Source organism: Manis javanica, chromosome 14, assembly GCF_040802235.1.
Source record: "Manis javanica isolate MJ-LG chromosome 14, MJ_LKY, whole genome shotgun sequence".
In the NCBI taxonomy this organism is placed as follows: Eukaryota; Metazoa; Chordata; class Mammalia; order Pholidota; family Manidae; genus Manis; species Manis javanica.
In genome coordinates, this window is record NC_133169.1 from 6,099,075 (window position 1) to 6,122,177 (window position 23,103).

A 23,103-nucleotide genomic window follows, 5' to 3' on the forward strand; every position below is an offset into this window, starting at 1 on the left:
AGGACGTCTGTCAATTTCATGAGTCCTCGGATCTGTGTGACAGTGGACACTGACGCCTTTGTGTGTGGGCGTGTGGGCAGCCCTTGCTCTTAAAATAGAAGCATGCCTGCAAGCTTCCTGAGGTGTGGCTTCTGCCCCTGCCTGTAAGCGTGGCCCTTTCTCTTTCTCTCACACCTACTCGCTACCTGTTTTGCAAGATGCATCCATGAGCACAGATGGGCACTGTGAAACCTTGTGTGTCATCTGAAGCCCTACCAGACCTAGAACCGGCCTGCTCCCCAGAATGTGCTGGCACAGACATTGCTCAGGCTTCTCCCCCAAACCTAAGGATCTGGTGGCCTTTGTGTTTCTGGTCTCGAAGGCAACATCAAAGGAGCACTCCTGACCCTGGGGTATATCCTTTTACCGACTCATAAGGAAATGCAGGTTTCATCTGTGCAGGCCTGGCGGTGCGCTGGGGGATCTGTTTCCAAGCCTCCCTTCTGCCTGCCCTCCACTCCCGTCAGGATTCTCCCAGCGCCCGCTCTCTTCCCACCACTCCCCTGCGTGCTTAAAGGGCAGCCTCGGAGAGAAGCGTTCGTCACTCTGACCACAGTGTCATCATCTGTGAAAAGGGGAAGCGTTAGAGATACGTCTACGGTACATTTCAGCTCTAGGTTATTTAATTCAATTTACATCTTAATAGGAGTTCAGGTCAGTGTATTACCTGTGCCGGGGTCATGTATACTTCAAGCCTGATCTGCCACCGTGGAATGAAAGCTCTTCTTCTTGGCTAACAGAATGTCAGTGTGAGAGTCAGCCCTCCATCTGCTGGCTTGGGAACAGCTTGCACTGCCGGGGTGCAAGGGAGTGTGTAGCTGATTGAAGGGGTGAGGTTATCCCTAATCCAGAAGCTCATCACCAGAGGCCTGGGACGTTTTGCTCTTTCTGTTTGACTGTCCTTCCAGGCTCCGGACATCTTGAGGGTCATCTGGGGCTAAGTCATCTTTGTTCCCTAGGTCTGGGCCAGGACTGATGTGGACTACATGGTCAGCAGCTGTTTGCTTGGGGAGCAGCTGAGCACGGCAGCTGGTGGCTCCTGGTGCCCAGGCCGGCCTGTCCATGTCCATCAGCTGTTGTCGGAGGGATGTGCCGCATCCTGCCTGTCCTGTCAGCTGGAGCACCAGCTGTTTCCAGCTGCTGTCCCTGCCAGCTCTCTTACCAGGGACTGGAGACAGATGTCGGCAGGGTGACTGTCCCAGGCCACCCGGTCTTAGTTGTGTCTGGAGCACTCGGAGGGGAGGGGCACCCTCCCACCGTGGTCCAGTTAGCCCGTACTTACTTCACCCCCGCAAGGAAGCCTGTTCCCTGTGCCCTCAGGCTTGCCAACTGCATCCCAGCCCTATGCACACCCAGCCATCACTGGTGGAGAGAGGTGCCTCCTGGGACATGGGGCACTTGGCTGCAGCACGACGCAGTTGGACATTGATGGATCTTGCTTTAGTAGTGACACCGCTCCAGCCACACCCCAGGGTCCCCCAGAGTGGAGTCCTAGGGCCGTGCTGGGCAGCAGATGTGGACACACCTCAGCCCCCACCTCAGAGGCACGTCGTCATCAAGCTCCTGGGGAGGCAGGACCACGTCTGTCACCTTGCCCTGACTTCTCTCTTCACAGCTCTCTCCTAGTCTCTTGTGCATTGCTTCCTCCTCCTCATGGAGGGCGGTCTTCATCAGAGCATCCTCCTCCTCGGTCTGGCTTATGCTTGGTGCCCAGAACTGCACACACTAATGAAGGAACGCATCGGCCTCCTGAAGCTGCTGGGCTCCGTTATGTGTCACTGGACGTGGGAGCTGCCAGGGAGACGCCCAGGCTCTGCTCTCAGCCGCCCAGGCTCTGCTCTCAGCAGGTGCTTAGGGGGGCACAGATATGCCTGAAGCCCACTAAGGCCCCAGGCTCTTTTTCTGTCCACCCAGAAAGGTTCGGCTCCAGTAAAACAGCAGCACACGTTAGGCCCCCTTTCCAGCAGCTATGCCCCGAGCTTCCTCCGTGTAAAGCACTTCTCAAACTTTAGTGAGTATGCACATCGCCTGGGGGCCTGGTTCAAAGGCAGATTCTGACTGGCAGGCCCATCCTGAGGCTGCATCTCTGACAGGCTCCTGAGGGACGGGGTGCTGCCTGCGCTGCTGGTCTCAAGCACACTTTGGGTAGCCCAGATTTCAGGGAGCCCAGCGTTTCTGTTTCTCTGCTTACGCATACGCACATCTTCTCATACGACCTGAGACAAAAAGGCAAGTTTTCATGGGCCCCTTTGATGGGCTCCGTGCTGCTCCAGAGCTGGCAGGGTGCCCGGACCCTCTCCCGGGTTCTTAGTGGTCCAGTGAGTGACCCAACTGAAGCAGCGTGGGCCAGGAGGCTGGGTGCTGGGTTCAGCTCTGCCACTTTTTTTTAATGCATTCAGGCAAATCACATCCTTACTCTGAGCCTCAGTTTCCTCATCTGTGTTCTGGGGTCCATTCCAGGTGTAACATTCTATGGACACCATAACCACCTACATGACTCATTGACTCCTCATAATAACCCACAGGGAAAGTGCTAGAATCACCCCATTTTACCCATGGAGAAACTGATCACAGGAGTGTAAGTAACTCAGCCAAGATCACAGATGAAGCAGTAGCAGCGCTGAGACGTGAAGCAGGCTGTGTCCTTCAGATCCCGGGCTCCTAACCGTGACACCTGACCGCCCCTGACAACACCTATCAGGAATGACTGCACACCCAGTAAGACGGCTCATTCCCAGTAGTCTTGAAATAAGACCTCTCACTCGTGGGCTTTAGGCCTCACACTTAATTCTATGCAATTTAGAGAGGCTGGCAAGGCCCGAGACCCACGGAACACATGGAGCCCTTGCAGGGCTCAAAACCTGGCGTGCAATGAAATGCCATGAGAATGGCCTGGCCAGTCCTGGTTCTGGCGCCTGGTTAATTTTCACAGGCACCTAGTGGCCTCTTCTGGGCAGCCCCTCTAGGAGCCATCAGAGCTACAGTGGGGGTCATCCTGGCTTCCCTCCAGGACATTAGCGACGTCTTGCTGGGCTGCAGGGCTGTGCCTGGCAACATCTGAGCGTTTACACTTCCCACGTCTGTCTGATGAAGACGGAAAGCAAATGCATCCTCTCCTGTACATTACATGGTCGCTCCCTCTGCCATCCTCATCAACAGAGAATGTCCCATTCAAACATTCAGATGCTCTTGGGGGCCTTAGAGTAGGGGCCCAGGTTGGACAATGCTTGAAGCTCTGTGTAGTGAACGTCTCTAAGAACTAGAGAAAGCGTGCCTGGGAGCCTGTCCACAGCTGTCTAGGACTCGGATCCCACAGGGCATGCACCTTCTCCAGGACGCCGTCTCTGCTGCCTCTAGCCCACCTCCTCCGTCCTCGGAACTCCCTAAACCTCACATGGGCACTCACAAAACCTGATCGGTGGTCTTTCTCCTGCAGTGTGGACCCTCTCTCCCCAGTTAGAGTTGCTCTCTCCCCCCTGCCCTACCCCGGACAGGAACCTTGAGGGTGTTTGCACTTAGAGCCTGTCTTGCTGCACGCTGCACCTCAGCCATGCACAAGGTACTCAACATGTTGGCTGACCGAAAGGGGGCTTTGTCCTTTCTGGTATGATCCCCAGGTCTGGGGCTCTCTGACCCCCAGTGGGAGTCATTTAGGGAAACTCTATTTCTGGCTAAGGAGGGGAGTTTAAAGCCATCCTAGCAGTTTGCTATGTAAATGATGCTTTTAAAGTGCTGGGGAGTCGTGTGTGTTCATTTGAAGAGATTAAGTAGATTTCTTGGGCCACTTCTTTGAAAATCGCTTTAAAAACTCTTCTTTCATTAACTGAGCCACTGGTCACATGTTTGGGGTGCCAGTGGGTGTTTTTTGTCAGTCATCAGTGGACAAGGGTGGACTGTGTGCAGATGACAGAAAAAGCCAGGAGCCCTGGTGGCCTGGGGATGCGGCAGGGCCGTGGCTGGGAAAGCGGCGGAGGTGCCGGCCCCTGTTTCCAGCAGGGGGACATGCCGCAGCCAAGCGGGCCGCCCCGGAAATGCTGCTGGGCCCTGGCACGGGGCTCAGCACAGGGCCAGACCCACGCTAGGGCCCCCATGGCTTCTTGGCCCATTTCTCAGCCTGTTTTTTTGTCTCCATGCCCTGAGCGGAAGGTGGCTGCCGACTGCTTCCTGCTTGTCTACATAGCACTTTAGTGGATCCTCTTTTTACATTTTTTTCTCTTCTCAGGAAGTTTCCAAAAACCTCACCAAGGAAAACGAGCGGATCAAAGAGGACGTGGAAGAAATTCGAGCTGAGATGAACAAGCGAGGCAAAGAGAACTGCTCCACCACCATCCTGGACGCCATGCCGGACATCCGCTCGGCCCTGCAGCGAGGCGCGGCGGCCTACACTCACCCTGAGGTACGCACGGCCCACGGGCCTCTGAGCTCAGCCCCAGGGGAGCCTGTACCAGCATCTCCCCTGGGCACAGAGCTTTCCAGGTTTCGATGCTTTCGCGGTCATGTTCTCACAACCGTTCTGCACGTCTGACGGGGCAGAGACTGGCTCCGTTTTACTCAACATTGAAGCCCAGAGAGGTTCGGTGAGGAGGTGGTTGGCCGGGCCTCAGAGCTGGGTCCCTGCATCCCAGGCCCCGTTCTTTTCATTACACCCGTCACTCCTTTGTGGGCATCCCTTGCATTTATTTATAAGTAAGAAGAGACACCCCTGCTGGCCTTTTGGGGACCATCCTGGTCCACTTCTCCTGTCCTGGCATAATTAACAGTGCTGTTAATAATCCAAAGTGATATTATTCAATAATAATCAAAACTTTCACTCCCAAAAGTGCTCCGGTTTAGAAACAGTAAGTTCTGTGGCTGTCCCTATTTATAAGGCACTCTGTGAGGTGCCGTGTACCTTCCTCACGACGCCATGTAGCTTGCACTACAGCTCTGGAAAGCAGACCAGGCAGAGGCCAAGAGGCTCCCTTTGCAGAAGACGACACATATCCAGGGATGCTCATGGTCTCGCTTGCTCGGCCAGGAAGTAGTGGCAGAGGGTCTTGAACCTCTCGTCTCTTCCCAGCCAGCATGTCCCGTGCATGAGATGGAACACGATCTGATGTGAGTGGAGGGATGCCAAACGACCTACCTGCTTAAAAATATCTCCCCATTTGACGCTTGTTTCTTCTGCTTCCAGTGCCTAAGTTATGTTTATGTCCTAATGGTTAAGTACGTCACCATGGAATGTGTAAGGTTATTGTCTATGTTGGGGCCCAAGAAACAGGCATTGATTTGGGAACTAACCCAAAAGAGTGGAAGAAGAAACAGGTACATTTTGGCAGCAGAACTTGTAAATGGGATGCTGCTGTCAAGGCAGGTCCAGGAGATGTGTAATCCAAGGGGTGCTGGGCTATCTGGGCAATAGTGCAGCCATTGAGAGAGGCCTCGCTTTCTGGAGCCGGGCCAAGGGTCGGGAGCAGGCAGCAGGTGCACTCCAGGTGCATGGCTGAGGGGTCCCCTCGGGCAGGGTGTGGGTAGCGCAGGGCCTGGGACAGTGAGAGTCCCTGAGCTGTCACTCTGTGTGCCACGACAAGAAGGGCTGGGGAGCGTTACTAAGGAGAACGCTTGCTTGGGTCGTTAAGACTTGGGCAGAGGAAGGAAGTGATCTGGGTGTGGGAGCTCTTGGGCAGAGAAGCTCGTCAAAGTGCTGCCAGGCAGGCAGCAGCTGTGGGTTTGGAGAACCGGGCACATGGGTTCCAAAGTTGGGATAGCAGGCAGATGAGGACCTTGGAGGCAGGAAGCCCTGAAGGAGGGCATGCTGTCTGCGTCCTGCCTGGTTTCAAATCAAAATAAGACCAACTCCAAACCAGAAAACAAGGATAAGGAAGGCCAATAATTTTCTGGCTTTGCCCATGATAACTACTTTGATGTTTTTAGGGATGTGTCATATTCTTTCTGCAATTATTTTTCTCTTTTTTCCGTGTCCCCAACACGCTAGCTACTTTATCAGCATGGCAGGCTTCCCTGAGCTCAGAGGTTCTGAGCTTGTAAACCCAAGAGCCAGGGGACATTGGGGCAGGAAGGGAAGTGGGAGGTCCTTGTTCATCACACCTGGGGCCCAGCAGCTCCTATCTCAGCCTGTCTGGCTTCCTCCACCAGCCCAGGCGCCCAGTGGTGTCCGGCATTCCCTGCCTTCTCAGGCTCCCAATTTTCCAATTGGCTGAGCTTGAAAATTCATGCAACCCCTTGATGACACAGTATGTGGTATGTTCAGGAACCCAGCTCAGATTTCCTGAGGGCAAACAGTAAACCAAATCAAACACACCAAACTCTTTTTCTCCTTGCTCAGCAAAGCCCTTGGCCGCCCCTGAGAACCCTATTCATCACACTGCTGAATTTAGCACCATCCACCCAAACCCAGGGTGGGGGTCAGCCAGGGCCCGGGAAGAGCTGGAAAGGGGGAAGCAGCGCAGGAGCCGTGGGCCTGGTCCTCTGTTCCCTTCAATTCTTGTCTCATTAGTGAGTCCTGCGCTGAAAGAGGGTGAATGGCATTCCTGGGTTTGGTCGTTATTCCCAGGGTTCTTAGAGGTGATCTGGGGGTTTCTCGGAATGGTGAAGGCCTCTCTCCAAGGAGATCCTCGTCTGGAGGGCTGGCAGGGAGCTCTGGGGGCTGGTCTGGGGGTGGGGAGGTCAGGGTGGGAACAGGAGCATAGGGACACCAGCAGTTGAAGTCATACAACAGACTCTTGGGTTAACAGGGAGAGGAAATCAAAGTTTGTGGGGGCTCTGCTGCCCTGTGCAGCCTGTCGCCAGTGAGTCCAAGGAAATTATATGTTCCCTGGCAGAGGCTGTCCAGGGTGTTGCTCCATTTCCTTGGCTGGGCGCAGGACTGCAGTTCCCGCCCATCCCTGAGAGCCTAGAATTAAAGACAGTTCCTGGGGTTTGCCACGAAGAAATGACAGTCTGCTTTTGCAACACAGAGGGAAGCCAGGGTCTGGCAATTAGATGGCCCACAGCGTCTGAGTCAAGGGCTGGGGCCTCTCTTGTCGGCCTCCCAGATAGCTCTTTCCAGTGGGAAATGAGGGATCCCCAAGTCTGCTGGGCACCAGCCAGACCATGGCTCTGAGGACTTGGGGAAGTAAACGAATTTTTGGACGGCAAATGAGTTAGTCCTGCGGTCACAGCTGTGGGCAGTGTGGCTTAAAATAAGGATGCTCACGGGCTCTGAAGGCTGGCAGCCCTGGGCCTGTTCGGAGCACTGTGACTTAATAAGTACCCCTTCACCACTTCCTTATTGACCAAATAAATGACTCTGAGCTTCTCTTCCCATATCTGTACAATGTGGATAGTAATACCTACCTTTCCCATTGTTGTAAGGTCACAAATAATATAACTAGCTTGTCTGCTCACACTAGGTGCTCACTAAATGTCACCACCACTGGCCACACATCCCTTGTCTCCTTAGTTGAGGTCACCTTACCAGCAAGAAATGGGAGCTGAGGGAGGGGCAGGCGGCAGGAGTGGGGGCTGCCCAGAGCACATGTCCGCCCCTCCTCCTGGGCAGCTTTGGGCCCAGCCAGGGGAGGCTGGTAGAAAGGCGCCCCAGCTTCCAGGAGTTGTTCACTGTGTGCTAGGGAGCAAGGAACGCCTATTTAGGAACCGCCATGTCTGTAAACTCTCTTGTCGCGGTAAAACCGGTGCAGACTTGGCGGTGTGGCCACGAATGACTCCAGGTTCTCCCTAAGCCAGATTTTAAAGGTCAAAACGAGAGACTGCGTTGCTTCTTCCTGGGTGAAGTGAGGAAGCTGGCCAAGACACTGGGTCCCTACCAGCCAGCATCCATGACCCCCAGGGTCCTGCTCTGCCCCTCAGGGCACTGGGCATCTGGAGACAGAGGTTTTGTCTCAGAGTGGGCTCTGCTGTCTGCACGGACCTCACCAAGTTGCAAGATTTAAGGGAGCGCACCCACCTCCTCCTGGTGGGGATGGGCGTTCACAGCTCAAGTGGCTCTAGGAAGCGGCTCTTCACCATTCAGCCACTGGAGTGCTCCCAAGAGCGGGGCCGCACCTCACCCCCTTAGGCCCTGCACACTTTTCTGGCGGAGTCACTGCCCCTCGGAGCTGGACCCACCTGTGCGGTGGCTCCAACTTTGAACACAGCCAGCTCAAAGGCAGGCCCTGTGCCCAAGGTCCTTTGCTTTAAAAGGTGGGTGTCTGTGATCTTGGGTGGGGGGACATGATGAGATGGAACAAAGCAGCACCCAGAGACTGTGCCACACGGTGGGCACAAGAAGCCAGTCGCTGGGCAGCAGCTTTGTGCAGCACAGCACGGTCCTTCTGTGCGACCGGAACCACCACAGTGGCATTCGCATGGTGCCATCAAGGTGCCCGGGTCATGGGCTACTTCAAAGATCGTTTTATTTGACAAAACGCCAGTGCCAGTCACAAACATAGACAGTTCCTTGGGATTTGCTATGATTCAAAAAGTAAGTTGAACAAATATTTAGGAGCACCCACCCAGGGGAATCAAAGAAGAGCAGAAGGTGGTTTCTGCCCTTCCAGGTGCTCATTTAAGTAATGCCTGTGGAAGGGAAGTGCTGTAAATGAACTACAGACTTGTTGTATCCATTAGAAGTCAGCTCCTCACGTGAGTAGAGACCCAAATACAGTGCCTTAAACAATAGAGAGGTTCGTCGTCCTTTCACGTAGAAGAGCTCTGGAGGTAGGCAGAGCAGGGTTGGTATAGTTACTGCGAGATATCATTTGTGATGTCCATCCTCAAAATCCCCTCATGGTCACAAGATGGCTGCTCAGCTCCAGCAATCCCATCCACATTTCAGACCAGAGGAATGAGGAAGACTGAAAAAGATGCCTCCCAGCCGACTTAACCTCCCTTTTAAGGAACTTTTCCAAAAGCTCTCAACCCACCAATTTCTACAGATTCCCCACTGGCCAGAACTTAGTCCCCTGACCACTCCCACAAAACCAGTTTCCCATTAGCAAGGAACACGGAGATGGGATTTCCACTTTGAAGTCTCTGCCACAAAGTACAAAGTGAGGATTGGGAAGGAAAGATTCATTCTGAACCTGGGAGTATTTGCTGAGGATCTGAGATTTTAGCCAGGCCCTGACAAATGGGTTGATTACAATAAGTAGCTGTCTTGGGGGAAGAGAATGGCCTTCTAGACAGAGAAGACAGTCTGAGCACAGCCCCAGCAGTTCAGGGAGCCCAGAGGCTCAGGGGTCAGCCAAGCGGCTGAAGGACAAGGGCGTAGAGGCAGGGGCGGAACAAGAGAGTGCGGAGCTGGCTCACGGTTGGCGCCTACGGTGCCTACGAGCTCTAAATGCAGGCCAAGGACCGTGGACTTTATTCTGGATGCACAGGTGGGGGTTGGGGCAGTTTGTTCTGGGCGTGGACGTGACACCACCAGGCTTCACCCTGGGGTGTGCCTTGGTCCGCCGGCCTCATGTCCCAGCCTGGGCCCTTGCCCACACGAGGATCTCACTGGAACTACTGACACCAGACCTAAGTCTCCAGCATGGTGAGGCCAGGGTGTGAGGAGAGCCGCAGGGCCTGGGGAGTCCGCAGGAAGGAGGGAGGTGGGTCCTGGAGCCAGGCTGCCCCGGGTCGGATCCTGCCGTGTGACCTTGGGAAACTGACATAACCTTTCTGTGCTTGGGTTTCCTAATCTGTAAATGGGAATGAGAAAAACAGTTCCTTCCTCACAGGACTGATGAGAAGGGTTAAGTAGTTAACATACGTGATGCACGGGGGAACTGGCTGTGGGATCGGCCTCTGGGGTGAGGACGCCCTCGGCTCCGGCAGTGCCCCCACCCGGCCTCTGCCTCTCTGACCGTGACCCTCCCCTGTGTCCCCTCCGAGGAGCGGTATGAGGAGCGGTTTCTGCAGGAAGAGACCGTGTCCCAGCAGATCAACTTCGTGGAGCTCCTGCAGGCGCAGCCCCTGGCCCCGCCCCTGGCCCCGCCCCAGGTGGTGCGGCCCCGGCGGCCCCTGCAGAGGCAGGTCCACCTGAGGGGCCGGCCTGCCTCTAAGCCCACCGTCATCCGGGGCATCACCTACTACAAGGCCAAGGGCCCTGAGGAGGAGAATGACATCGAAGAACAGCGTGAGTTGGGGTCAGCAGGGCCGCCCCAGAGGCTGGGCAGGGAGGGAGTTAGTGCCGGGGTCCTGTGGAGACGCTCTTCCTGGGAGCCCACACCCCTTCTGCAGTCTAGTTACTGCTGTGGCCCCAGTTATCGGTAGTTTGTGCTGCATTTCCCCACGACTTGCTGAGTGGCCTTGGGCAAGTCACTTGACTTCTCTGGGCTTGCAGAGCATGGCAGAACAGGAAGGGACTTCAGTGCCCTCCGGGGAAGTCGTCCACAGGTGCAGATGGGGACACTGAGGCTTGGAGGGGGAATGACTGGCTCAGAGTCGCGCCGGGGGCGTCCCCCTCCTGACCCCGCTTCAGGGGTCCCGGACTTCCAGCACCTGCCCTTTTATCTCCACCCTTTCACAGAAGACACATGTTCCCTTTCCCCTGTCTTATCTCATTTCCTTAACACGTCCTCCTCCTGTGCTCCTCCTTCTGCCTGCCCCTCCCCTTCGGTCCCTCTTCCCCCTGCCCTGCACCCGGGAAATCCCCACGTGCCGCTCAGCCAGAGCCCGTCCTCTGTCGGGCCCCGCATGGCAGCCTTCCAACTCCTGCCCCGCCTTCACCTCCGTGCCTTATGCTCACCCGGCTGCTGGCGTGACCACTGTGGCCATTCTCAGCTGTGCGTGTTGTCTGTTTTCATTATCGATCGGTGGGAGGGTTTCCTCTTTTACACATTCTGGAACAAGTCCTCTGTCAGTCACATGCATTGCGAATATTTTCTCCCTGCCTGTGGTTTGCATTTTCAGTTCTTTAATGGTGTTTTTCACAAGCAGAAAAAACCTGTTTACCACTGATTTTTGGGGGGTCAGACCTTTTTGTGTCCTAAGAAATCTTTGTCTGCCTGTGTTCCTTCTCAAAGCCTGCTCACTCCGTGATTTCATTCAGAATGAAAACTCAAGTCCGAACAGAGGACCCAAGCCCCACAGGACCGGCTCCCAAGCTCTCCTTGACCTCACCTCCCGTTACCCTCCCTGCACACCCTCTGCTCCACCTGCACTGGCTGCTTTGCTGCCTCAGCAGGCATGTTCTGGCCTCAGGGCCTTTGCACTGCTGCCATTTCCCTACATACTCTTCCCCCAATTGCTGCCTGGCCAACTACCTCACCTCCTTCAAGCCTCTGCCCCCCTCTCCATCCTGCTGAGTCCCATCCTGACCACCTTCCCTGCTACTGCAGGTTCGCCTTCCCTCCCAGCTCTGGATATCCTCGCCCTGCCTGACTTGTTTCTCACGGCGCCTTCCACGTGCATACTATCCCTTGGTGTCTCCACTAGGCAATAGCTCCGGGAGGACAGGGACCTTTGTTTGCCCACGGTTGTTGTCCGAGCCCCATAAATGTCTGCTGAAGGCATGGGCTGGATGACTGGCTTCCTGCCTGGCTCAGGAGCCCATGACTGTGCGTCCTCCCCCCGAGGCCCTGTAACCCAGGTGGCCTTTAGCAGCCGTCTGTTCAGAGAGACCCTCCAGGAAAGGCAGTGGCCTTCCATCTGTCACGTTCTTCTAAGGTCCCGGCTGGGCTCCCTCTCTAAATCAGGGGGTCATATGGAAGAAGGGAGCCCTCTTACTAAGCTGCCAAATACAGTGTGTGTGTTCCTGGTCGCTGACCCAGGTTGCTCTTCTCCCCAAGTCACAAATGAACCTTCTGTTTGTTTCCCAGAAGATGAGTTTTTCAGTGGTGACAATGGAGTGGATTTGCTGATTGAAGACCAGCTTCTGCGACACACTGACCTGCTGCCAAGGGCCACCCGGAGGCCAGTAGCCACCAGTCACGGTGCTGCTGTGACGAGGGACGAGAGCACCCCGCCCCCAGCCCTGTCTTCTGCACGGCCCCAGGCCTTGACTTCAGCACCCAGCGTCCCTGACCCCACCCTCTCTGCCTCAGCTGAACAATTCTCAACGCCGGTCCAAACAACCTCAGTGTCTCCAGATCCCACAGGGGAGGCAGTCCTCAAACCTTCTGCCGAACCAGCCACCACCATGGCCCACACGGCCACCCAGCAACCTCCAGCCTCAGCTTCTCCGTCAGTGGCTCCTGGGGATGCATTTATGGAGGCTACACACACGGCCCAGGTGCCTCCCACCACAGTGCAGACAGACTCGCTGGGGAGAGGTGCGACTGCTGGGCAGGGTGCAGCCCCCACCAGCCCCTCCCGCCCCACCCTGAGCCCCGAAGAGGAAGATGACATCCGGAACGTCATAGGTGAGTTCATTCTACCTGGCCTGTGCCTCCCGGTCAGCTCGGGTGAAAGGCTGGGCCTGGAGAGAGGCTGACGGGAGAGGGAGGGGCCAGATGCTAGACTTCTGCCTAAAGTGGACTATGCCTCTGGCCGGTGATCAGTGTTGACATCTAGGATTTACATACTCAAAATATGCCACTGACTGGGGTGGACTCCTCTCTGAGATATATATAAATTTATGGAGCCAAGATCTCACCTCCCTTCAGCACTTTTGTAAACATCTGTTGTGCACTACGCCAGGCTTTATGATGGGTACTGGTTACTTGGTGATGACTAAGTTAAGCATTGGAACATCGTGTGCTAAATGCTATCACAAGAATGGAGAAACAGAAATGGGAAAGGGAACACCAGCTTGGCCTGGCTGCTAAGAAGGCTGGAGAAGCTTTTCTAAGGAGGTATCATTCGAGTTGGGTTTTGAAGGATGAATAGGAGTTTCTTAAGTACAGAAGGGAAGCCTTCTGACTATTAGGTCTAAAGGAACAAGGTATGTTCCAGAAGCGTGGCGAATGCAGCTCCTGCTTGGCAGCTCCAGGGCCACAGGACTCCTCTGAGGACAGTGAAAAGGAGTGTGGGAGGAAGCCCACCAGAGGAGGAGGTGTGGGGGCTGGCAACAAGAATCTCTCCCAAACATGCATTAAGTCAGCACCGATGGTGATGGAAAAATAACCATTGAATAATTTCATCAAAATACTTGCTGAAAAATTTACATGATTTGACAGAGGACATGGTCTGCCTTAGACCTGTCTTCCCCTTCTTCCCATTTTTCACTCCCTTGGCTGCCTCATTCCTCATCCCAATCCCTCCTCAGAATAAGGTGCCCACTACTGCCAGAGACAAGGTGGGGGAAGGAGCATAACACCTGCTTGCAGCCTGGCCTCTGCCACGACATCTCTGTGACCTCAGCTAATGTCCTGCTCTTCTATGTGGGTCTCAGCTGAAACTTGGAATTCACTAAAGACTGTTTCCCCCATTAAATTCTGTGATTTTGTGCAGTAAGTTTATCAGGCCAGGATACAGCAAGGGATTCTTATTGGGTGAAAATCCCAAGATGGCAGAGCCGGGAAATAACCAGTACAAACGGACCCGGGGCAACAATCTCATGAACCTTGGCCCTGAGTTGCTGAGCAGAAAGGCAGTTCTGTTCTGGGCCACAGATGTTCGGGTGGGAGCAGGAGAGCATGTTTCCATGTTTTTCTTTTCCTTTTCTTGCCCTTCTTCATGGAAAGCAAGCTGATCGCAGAATAGGAAGTTGATTGGATACTCACGCTGCAGGTCCTGCTCAGTTTCTCTGGAATGTCCTGGGGCCTGAGCAGAGGTTCCACTTGTGCACTGCCTCTGGGCAGCTCATAGGAGCACAGCCCCCGAGCCCAGCGCTCCATCTGCCCCTCTGCCGTGGAGTGAGCTCCGCAAGGCCGCATTGCCCCACTACAGGGGCTAGATCACCAACAGTGGCGACAGGCTACAGGTGACCCACACATTTGCATGTCCTCAGCGATGGCGTTTGCCAGCCTGCGAGCCCTTTCCCTGGGTGACCTCCTAGGCAGGAGTGCAGATCTGCCAGGTCTCTGTAACTCCTCTCCAGCCTGGGCCCCAGCGCCCGCAGCCTCATCCCACCTGCCTCCCTGGGAAGTGCCACCGGCCAGCTTTTCTGGTATAACTCCCAGCATGCACCTTCCTGGAATTCTGAGCATTCCACCCCCCTGCAGCAGCCTGACTGACATGTTGATGCCCAAATGGGAGAAACCGTGCCCCAGCAGCCGTTTATCTATCTGGTGGCAGGAGCTCAAGGTGGGAATACATGTTCTCTTGTAGTTCAATATTCAGTTCACCCAGGAAGATAGCGTCACATAGAGGGTGAAGGTTGTGCTTGAAGACTGGCCTGTAGAGTTTTGCAGAAGAGCTGGGGTCCTTGCCTCTTGACTCTACTTCAGAAAACACAGGGATATGGACACACACGTAGTGTTCTCATCAAATACCAAGGGGTGGAAAGAGCGGGCGGCATGGAGAGAAGAAAAGTTTGGCTGTTCAGGCAACGTGAACTCTTGGCAAGTTTGTTTTTGGGAATCATTTTTAATCATTTATTGCTGTCAAGTGCCTCTCCCAGGCTGCTGTGTGGATGAACCTTTCCAGAACCTTCTCTGCAGACCCCCAACTTGCCTGTGCCTGGCCAAATAAGACTGTGATGTCCTTCATGTCCTAGTCATCAGCTACATAAAAATCGTTTGGCTGAAACCGACGTGGGCCACTGATTTGCAGCCTGTAAAAGGTTCTTTGCTATTGAATGACACTGGCAATTTTGATTTTGAGCTATTTGGAGATGTGTTTTTATATAAAGACACACCCTATATAAAAGGGACATCCTATCCCATGGTTTCCAAACCTAATTTTGTGATGTCCTAAAATGTCTACCATTATTTTCAGGGGAATTGTAAAACTCTCAGAAACTTTCCAAAAGCAAGTAAATTAGAATTAACTCTTGGCTGTGAAAGCATTCAGCCAGAGCGTGGTAGCTTTAGGACAGCAAGAGGACAGATGGCGAAGGGAGGGGATCAGTCACCGTCCAGCGGCCCCAGGAGGTCCCCACAGGCTACTGCAGAGGAAGGGATGTTGTGCCACGTGGCCTGCGTGGCAGTCGCAGACTTGAACGATGGCAGCTCCTGTTGCGTGTCTGAGAATAGGCCAGTTGGGGTGGGAACAAGGGGTGGGGAGAAGCGAGCACACAGGGCATCAGGATGACAGCAGTGTCAGAGAGCCTGGCTCACCACTGAATCTAGGAATTGTGGTCTGCAAAGACTCTCCCACACAGTGCACAAGCGGAATGACCCCCAGGCTGGGCCGGCCATGCCGGCTGTGGGCATAAGCTGGTCACTCTGCCCGCTGCATGTCAGCAGGGCTGGCGTGAGGCAGCCGGGGCCCCAGGCAGCTGCCCTGAGACACCTGACAGGCAGCCCTCCCTACCCCCGACCCGCAGGGACACTGGGCTGTGCTGGCTTTACCCGGCCCCCTCAAGCCACTGGGAAGCCCGCTCACAGCCAGGACCTCTGGCCCTAGAAACAGGAATATAAAGTTGAGACCTCCTTGTAAATGGATAAGCAATAAAACCTAGGCCTCTGCAAGGATAAAGAGTGCACTCCTGAGTCTTACAGCCCTGCACTGCTGGCCAAGACATGCTCACCGCCCTTCAGGGTAATTTGGGGTGGGTGTGGGGAGGGGCCCCCACGCGGTCAGTCTGACCATGGAGCACCATCGCTGAGGGCGCCTGCCAGCTCGCAGCTCCAGGGCAGAGGGCCCTCTAGGCAGAGCGGACAGCATGCCTGGGTGGCCAGGGGACTGAGGGCGGCCCACGTGCCCTGCAGCCTAGGGAGAGGGAAAGACGTCTGGGGCGGTAGCGAGGAGCCTGACAACCCGGGGAGTTGAGATGTCATTCCCAAAGGGGCAGAGGGTTCCAAGCAGGGGAACCATCTTCAGATTCATGGTTAAAGCGAAGGATGAGCGCAGGCGAGGCACGGGCACAAGTTCAGGCAGCTCCCTCTCCCCGCCCTGGGCACACACAGGCTCTCTAGACACCAGCACCCCCCACCTGCGGGGAGGAAGCGCAGCTGTGGGGAAGGTGCCCGGGGTCAGAGGAACTCTCTTCTGCAGAGCCGTGCCGGCCTAGCTGTCCTGAAGGATGAGGAGATTAGCCAGGCCCAAAAGAGGGTGGCCTTGCCCTGAGAGGTGGGGCGTGGGCAGCAGCACAGCTAGGCGGCTGGTCAGGCCCACTGCACCGCTTGCGGAGAGCAGAGCAGAATGCAGACGCGGGTCTCGGGTTCACAGAGCACACGAAAGCACTGTCACAAAGCTCTTCCCTTCCATGGCGCCTCTCCCTCTCTCCTGTAACAGTTTCCTGTTGGCTGTGTCAAGCCATTGTAAGTACAGAAATGCTAAAAATATAAATTATCAGCATGAGGTTTACCACTCATCTTTACATTATTGTACAACATCAGGTCGAAGTGCAAATATATGACCGTCTAACTCATAGGTGGGACCCAGCACGCGAGCGCGATCCCCCTCCGCAGCGCCCACATGCACAGGGGTCCTGCTCTTGGCACAGCACCGCACACGCTGCGCCGAACTAACTCCCCGTTGCTTCACTGCTCCATGTGCACGGGGCCCATGCTCCCTACCTGAGGCTCCCTGAGTTAAGGACGAAAAGAAAAGGAACTTTGCATCACCCTATCTTTCCCTCTCCTGTGTCATTTTCAGATGATGGCTAACACAGGGAAGGGGTGCAAGAGAGAGAATATGATAGGGTCCCTGGGTTATTCGTGTTTCTTAAAACCCCATTGTCTTCTTCCTACGTTCAAAGCAAGTTCTGGTTCAAATGGGAAGTGTGGCCTCCGGGGCTGCCAGGCCCCATTAACTTGTCATAAAGGCGATGCGCTTACCTCGGGTGCACGTGGAGGCTGGCTGACCGCCCGCGCGCAGTGGGTCCCCCTGCAGTTCTGCTCCTGAGGCGCAGTAAGGGCTCACGGGCACCTGCGGGGCAAGAGGGCAGACACAGGAGATGGATTCTCTGCACTCCCGCGCCCACTCCACTGTCCTGTCAGAACTCACACAACACAAGCTCAAACATCAAATTATTAAGAATTTCAAGAGGGGGGCCGCAGAGCATTAAACCCAGGGTGATCCCTTCTGAGCCAGGGGCCCGGGTGATTGCACAGGTCACATGCCCAGGAAGCCAGTCCCGGGCCTGGCACCTCTGGGGAATACAAGCAGTCGGGAATGGGAAAGGGATCTCAAGCAGGCAACCTGAGGGCCAAATCCGTCCCAGCGTTTTTCCAGTCTTGAACTTGAATACCTTCAGGCCAGTGTCTCCTGCAACCCAGCACAGCGTCTGGGGCTGCCTCCTGTCCCGCCCTCAGCACACTTCACTCCTAGCAGTTTCTGCTTGTCCCCTGAGGCATTAGAGTTTGAGAATCTGAATGAGGGGAGGTGGCGAGAAGTACAGATGGCGCTGCAGGAGAGGCTGACGTGCTAGGATAGGACTCGGGCTTCACGCTGCAGTCCAGGATGGAGAGTTAAGGGTTTAAGTGGAAAGCAGCTCGGGACCACTGTGGCATAGGTGAGGAGGGGCAGAGATGAGCCAGAGAGGCCACAGGGGGGATTGGAGGGACCCAGGCAGGAGGCAGTGAGGTCCACACTCTGCCCAGAGGTGGAGGGGAGGGCAGAGGGGCCAGTGAGCAGGGTGTTCGTGGGCAGGGAGAAGGGACATCAGGGAAGCCCAGCCTGCTGGCTTGGTGAGTGGGTGGTGCACCACGCCTTTCTCCAGGACCGGAAGTACAGGAGCAGGTGGGACCCTAAGCAAATGAATTCCATTTTAATCAGTTAAGTTTGAGTAGCCAGGAGGACACACTGGAGACAGACGGCTGGTAGGCGGGTGGCTGCACTGTGCTCAGGTGCAAGCTCAGGGCTGAGGGTCGCCAGGAAGAGCTGAGTGTGCCCGCGAGCGCAGGAGGCATGAGAAGCGCTGGCTGGAGGCGGAGCTCCGACGGGAGGCATTTGAAAAGTGGGCAGGAAAGAGAAACCAGCCATAGAGCCAGGGAGGCGTGTCTGGGAGATGGGCGGGGCCAGGAGAAAGGGGCGCCAATGCCCAGGGGGGCAGGGACCTGAGGTGGGTGGGTGCCCAGGTGGGCCATGGCAGCGCGTGAGCGGTAAGGCAGCAGCCAGGTGAGGGCTGAGGAGCATGTGGGTGGCATCATGGGTGACAGGAGCAGATGCTCCCTCCGCCCTGGGGGAGGCCTGCCAAGTGAGCCCCGGGGTGGTGGGGGCAGGGGAGCGCCTTGTTTGCTGATTTAAGAAGGTGAGATTTGAGCAGGTGGATATGCTGAGGGCAAGAGCCCCTTCTTTTCAGACCCTGGGAACCTTTGAAACAGGGCCAACGGCCTCCCAGGACTATTGATGACTGAATGAATTGACACATAGTGTGTAATAAGCATTCGCTATCCGGTCACCTTGCTTGGGGCGAATCTCCGAGAGGAGTGCACACAGCTCTCTTCTTAGGAGCTCCTCTGCACAGCCTCCCCTGTCCCTCATTACCCGTGGAGAGAGGCGGTGTCTTCCCTCCAAGGTGGCCAAGCGGGGGGGCATCTGAAAGGCCCCAGGTCTCACGCTGCGGGCATGGGTCTGTCCTTGTGCTTTCCCGACCTCCCTTGAACCTGTCTTCCAGTGCTTTAAAGCCACACGTCAGTCCCACTGTGACATTTGGATTAAACAGACTTTGGAGTCAGTAGCAGGGCCAGGGCCACCACAGCCAGGCCTCGGGCTCTAAACCTGAGCATATTCTGTGCCCCACCTGGTGCTGAGACAGGGCCGTGGAGGGACTCGGGGGGCTGTCTAGGGTGACCTCCTACATCCAAACTCAGATGAGCCCAGGCTTCCAGGAGCCGACTGGCAGGCCCGTGTCTGGTCAGAGAGGTGGTACAGCTGTGGCGACCCTTCAACAGAAACCCTCGCCTCCCACAGCCGTTTGCGGGGCTCTGGGGCAGGGGCTGGGGTCTGCCTCAGACAAGCTTTGCCAGGGGAAGGGGCCATAAAGATGCCCTCCCCGGGGCTGGCACACTAGGGCTCACCTCAGTGCAGAGGAAGCAGGCATCTCCGCGGGCACTAGGCCCCCCGCTCTGCGCCAGGGAGTGAAACGTCTGTCACGTCTGAGGGTTTCCACCCCGGGAAAGTTCACTCTGGATTCAGGGAGACCAAGAAATGACAGCGGAACGTTCTTAGGGTAAAAGGGTTTATACCCAGCTTTGTTCTCATGGTGGCAGGTCAAGCGCTAGAACCCCGTCCGCCTCGGGGCAGGTCTGCAGGCAGCGAGCTGGTCTCTGCCCCCGGGGCCTCTCGCAGCGCTGGGCGGAGCTCTTTACAGGACAGTGAGAGCCCGCCGTCCACACGTGTGCGAGGCTGCACCTGTGAGCACTGCACGTGCGCAGTGGGCCAGCCGACCAGGGTCCAGGGAGAATCCTGGCCGTGGAACTTCCGTTTTCCCTACACACCTTCCATCAGACCCTCGGCAGGCCAGGCTCAGCCAGAAACTTTTATTTTATTGCTTTGAACGGATGAGCTCAGTTGTGGGGGAATGAGGCTTTGGCTGGTAGCTTCTGCTGCTTGTCTTAGGGAGTCCAAATCTCTCCCCACTGTGTGGGACCAGGACCTCATAAACCCCCCAGAGCTGCCTGACCCCTGCCAATTGCATCCAACTCTGTGGCCTGCCTGCGAAACAACGTTCATCCCACTTCCAGCTGCCTCCGCCTGGGGGCCACAGGCACAGTGCCTGCCCTGTCCTGCCAGTTTGAACCCCTTCCTTGGACCACTAAAGGGGGAGCAGAAAGGATGGGCCAGATTGGACCAATCTGGAAATGAGGGTGGCCTGGAATTCAGCCCCGAACCTGAACAGCAGGCCTTTGGTTTACCCACGTGAACGTCAGGCACCCATCATTCTCATCACTGTTTCCCACCTGTGCACCTGTCCTGAAGGCAGGTGGGAGGTGTTTGCTGGTCTCAGCTGCCAGGAGTGGGGGCTAGTTGGGAGGAATGGATTCACCTGCTGCTCCCCCACCTCCCCTCCAGTGCCCTCTTCCCACCTTCTCCCTAACCCACCACTGCAGGGACAGAAAGAGCACGTGGCCTCAGTTGGCACATGTGATTTCAGCATCATTGAGGGTCACGTTCAATAATAATATTGCATAAGCAATGCAGGCTTTCGACTTGGTCTGGAATCCAGCATGGTTCTAGTGGCCTTTAGGGCCTCTCCTGGGCACCAGGTCACTACAAAAAGCCCCTCAGGAGGACATTGTGGAGTTCCTGTCCCATTAAGGCAGACTTGACCTTAGAAGGGGCTTTTACAGCCAGAGTAAGTCCTTATGGGGGGCTTGGTCCCCTGCCCCTCCAGTTCCCCAGAAGGGGACCCTGGCATCCTGCCCACAGAGTGACAGGATCATAGGCCTGAGGGCAGCTCTCAAGGACTAGCAGGTGGGCCTCAGGGGCATGAATACCCACTGCTGGGTCAGGGCTGATCTCTGCAGGTGACCTGGCCTCAGACAGCCTGGGCCCAGCTCTTCCAGGCAGCTCAGCAGCCGGAGGACCTCCGTGTTCCTGGTCATACCTGGCAGAGTCCTCCGGTCCAGTCACATCTCTCACACTGCCGTGTGTTCATCCAAGATTCAGAATGTCTGCTCAAGGCCTACCGTGTGCCAGACACAGAATCCCAAGGGCGGAGGGGAGGACAGGAAAGGCACAGACCCTGTGGCCCCCGTGGTGCTCGTGCTCTGGGTGGAGTGGGCACGGAGGGAGGGGAGAGGTGCACGCGTCTCTGAGGTGCGCAATGCCACGTCCTGGGAGAGGTGCAGTCACGGAACTCTGGGAGCAGGATGGGGTCCGAGAGGAGAGAGCGGATTTTTCAAAGGCGGGTATGGTGTCAAAAAGGGCTTTGGAGTTTGTAGAATGGAGGCCAGCAGGAGCAGAGCTCAGTGGCGTGAGGTGGTGACAGCAGGTGGGCCTGTGGGACTAGGGTGCCTGACGGATGAGATGAGCACAGGGGTGATGCCGAGGTAATGTGTGGTCGGCTTCTGCCGGCTTCAGACCGGGGGGAGCCGGGAAGGTTCTGGCTGCGGGCACTCTGCCGTCATCCTGTCCCTCCACCCACCTCTTCGCCCTCAGGAAGGTGCAAGGACACCCTCTCCACGATCACGGGGCCGACCACACAGAACACTTACGGGCGGAATGAGGGGGCCTGGATGAAGGACCCGCTGGCCAAAGATGAGCGGATTTATGTGACCAATTATTACTATGGCAACACCCTGGTGGAGTTCCGGAACCTGGAGAACTTCAAACAAGGTACACGTTTTGGGCCCAGCTCTGTGGTGTCCTCCTTCCCATTTCCCTGGGTTTTATTCATGGCCAGGTCTCTGGGTGCAGACGGACTGGGAGGGCCACACCGCTCTCACACCCTCACATTCCCTGCTCCCAGGGTCCCTCCCCAGGCTCTGGGGACAAGGGCAGCCTGGAGTCCAGTCCAGAAGGCAGCAGAGAAATGCCGCCCTTTCCACTGCCCCTGGCAGTTCACAGACTGTGCTCACGTAGGGTGGCCCCCCGGCTCCTTGGAACAGCTGGGTGGGGACAGCAGGAGGCATCCTTTCTGTGGCAGAGAGGAGGCCAGGCCCTCAAAGCTGAAGCCGCCTGCTGCAGAGCCCAGACACAGGCCCGGGGCTCCAGGCCCCCAGCCGCCTGCTTATCCCATCCCACGAGCCACCGCCGCCCTGGTTGGCAGGTTGTCCCTGGCCACAGTCTGAAGCCTGTCCCCTCACTGCCGCAGGTCGCTGGAGCAATTCCTACAAGCTGCCGTACAGCTGGATCGGCACGGGCCACGTGGTGTACAGCGGCGCCTTCTACTACAACCGTGCTTTCACCCGCAACATCATCAAGTACGACTTGAAGCAGCGCTATGTGGCCGCCTGGGCCATGCTCCACGACGTGGCCTATGAGGAGGCCACGCCCTGGCGGTGGCAGGGCCACTCGGATGTGGACTTTGCCGTGGATGAGAATGGTCTGTGGCTCATCTACCCAGCCATGGATGAGGAGGGCTTCAGCCAGGAAGTCATCGTCCTGAGCAAGCTCAACGCCGTGGACCTGAGCACGCAGAAGGAAACCACGTGGCGCACGGGGCTCCGGCGAAACTTCTACGGCAACTGCTTTGTCATCTGCGGGGTGCTGTATGCCGTGGACAGCTACAACCAGCGCAACGCCAACATCTCCTATGCCTTCGACACCCACACCAACACGCAGATCGTCCCCAGGCTGCTGTTTGAGAACGAGTATTCCTACACCACCCAGATAGACTACAACCCCAAGGACCGCCTGCTCTACGCCTGGGACAATGGCCACCAGGTCACCTACCACGTCATCTTTGCCTACTGACACCCCTGTCCTCGCACACAGAAGGAGGGGGGCTACTGGCACCTGTGTGTGTGTGAGTGTGTGTGTGTAGATGGGTACATGTTGTTTAAAAATATATATATTATTTTGTATAATATTGCAAATGTAAAATGACAATTTGGGTCTATTTTTTTTTATGTGGATTGTAGATCAATCCATACGTGTATGTGCTGGTCTCACCCTCCACAGTTTCTATTTTTGTGCAAATGAACTTCTGACCAGAAACCATCTTCCTTCAAACCCTCAACCCCTCCAGCTCCCAGATCATGACGGTCGAAAAGGTTTCTTCATCTGGGTCTCGCAGGCAGATGGTCCCAGGAGGTGGAGGGACGGACGCCAGGAAGAAGTGCTAAGGGGCAGGAAAGAAACGGTACTGGAGAAGTTTAAAAAACCCAGAAAAATGCTTTTTTTTTTTTTTTAAATAAAGGAGAAATTCAAAATCGCCTCCAAATGTGTTTTTGTTTGGCTGACTGGGGTCAGGTCCTCTCCCCGAGAAGGAGACTCACTGTGTGATCCAGAGGACCATTCAGGCGCCACGCTTCTCCAAGGCCCTTGGCTCCCCTCGCGATGAATGTGTGTGGGACGAGGATGACCGCTGGCCCTGCCCCAGCCCACTGAGCCCCACGCAGCACCTGCACCCACAGGGCACCCTTTCCTCCACACCACGTAGATAGGAGGCTGAACATCAGAAAAAGTCTCAGCAGGTGTCTCCGCAGGTTGTGGGAGGGG

The 23,103-nt window shown here is 56.0% G+C and overlaps 1 protein-coding gene and 1 long non-coding RNA gene across 4 annotated transcripts in view; one reads left to right on the forward strand and one right to left on the reverse strand.

Moving 5' to 3' along the window:
• Positions 1 to 21,093, reverse strand: part of LOC140845931 (uncharacterized) — a 48,182-nt gene extending 27,089 nt beyond the window's left edge. Inside the window, exons 1-2 of the long non-coding RNA XR_012124849.1 lie at positions 19,017 to 21,093; positions 16,833 to 17,342 (exon numbers count right to left, since the gene is read on the reverse strand). This is a non-coding gene — a long non-coding RNA (uncharacterized lncRNA). The remainder of the gene's footprint in view (positions 1 to 16,832; positions 17,343 to 19,016) is intronic.
• OLFML2B (olfactomedin like 2B) overlaps positions 1 to 22,816 on the forward strand; it is a 32,103-nt gene extending 9,287 nt beyond the window's left edge. Inside the window, exons 4-8 of one of the 3 annotated variants that reach the window (XM_037023894.2) lie at positions 4,262 to 4,435; positions 9,901 to 10,141; positions 11,826 to 12,368; positions 21,100 to 21,276; positions 21,755 to 22,816. In XM_037023894.2, the coding sequence (XP_036879789.2) occupies positions 4,262 to 4,435; positions 9,901 to 10,141; positions 11,826 to 12,368; positions 21,100 to 21,276; positions 21,755 to 22,356 (1,737 nt within the window). In that variant the 3' untranslated portion in view covers positions 22,357 to 22,816. Of the gene's footprint in view, positions 1 to 4,261; positions 4,436 to 9,897; positions 10,142 to 11,825; positions 12,369 to 21,099; positions 21,277 to 21,754 lie in introns of all 3 variants that reach the window. The other 2 variants (XM_037023892.2, XM_037023893.2) reach the window with 2 other exon arrangements.
• Positions 22,817 to 23,103: the final 287 nt, after the last annotated feature.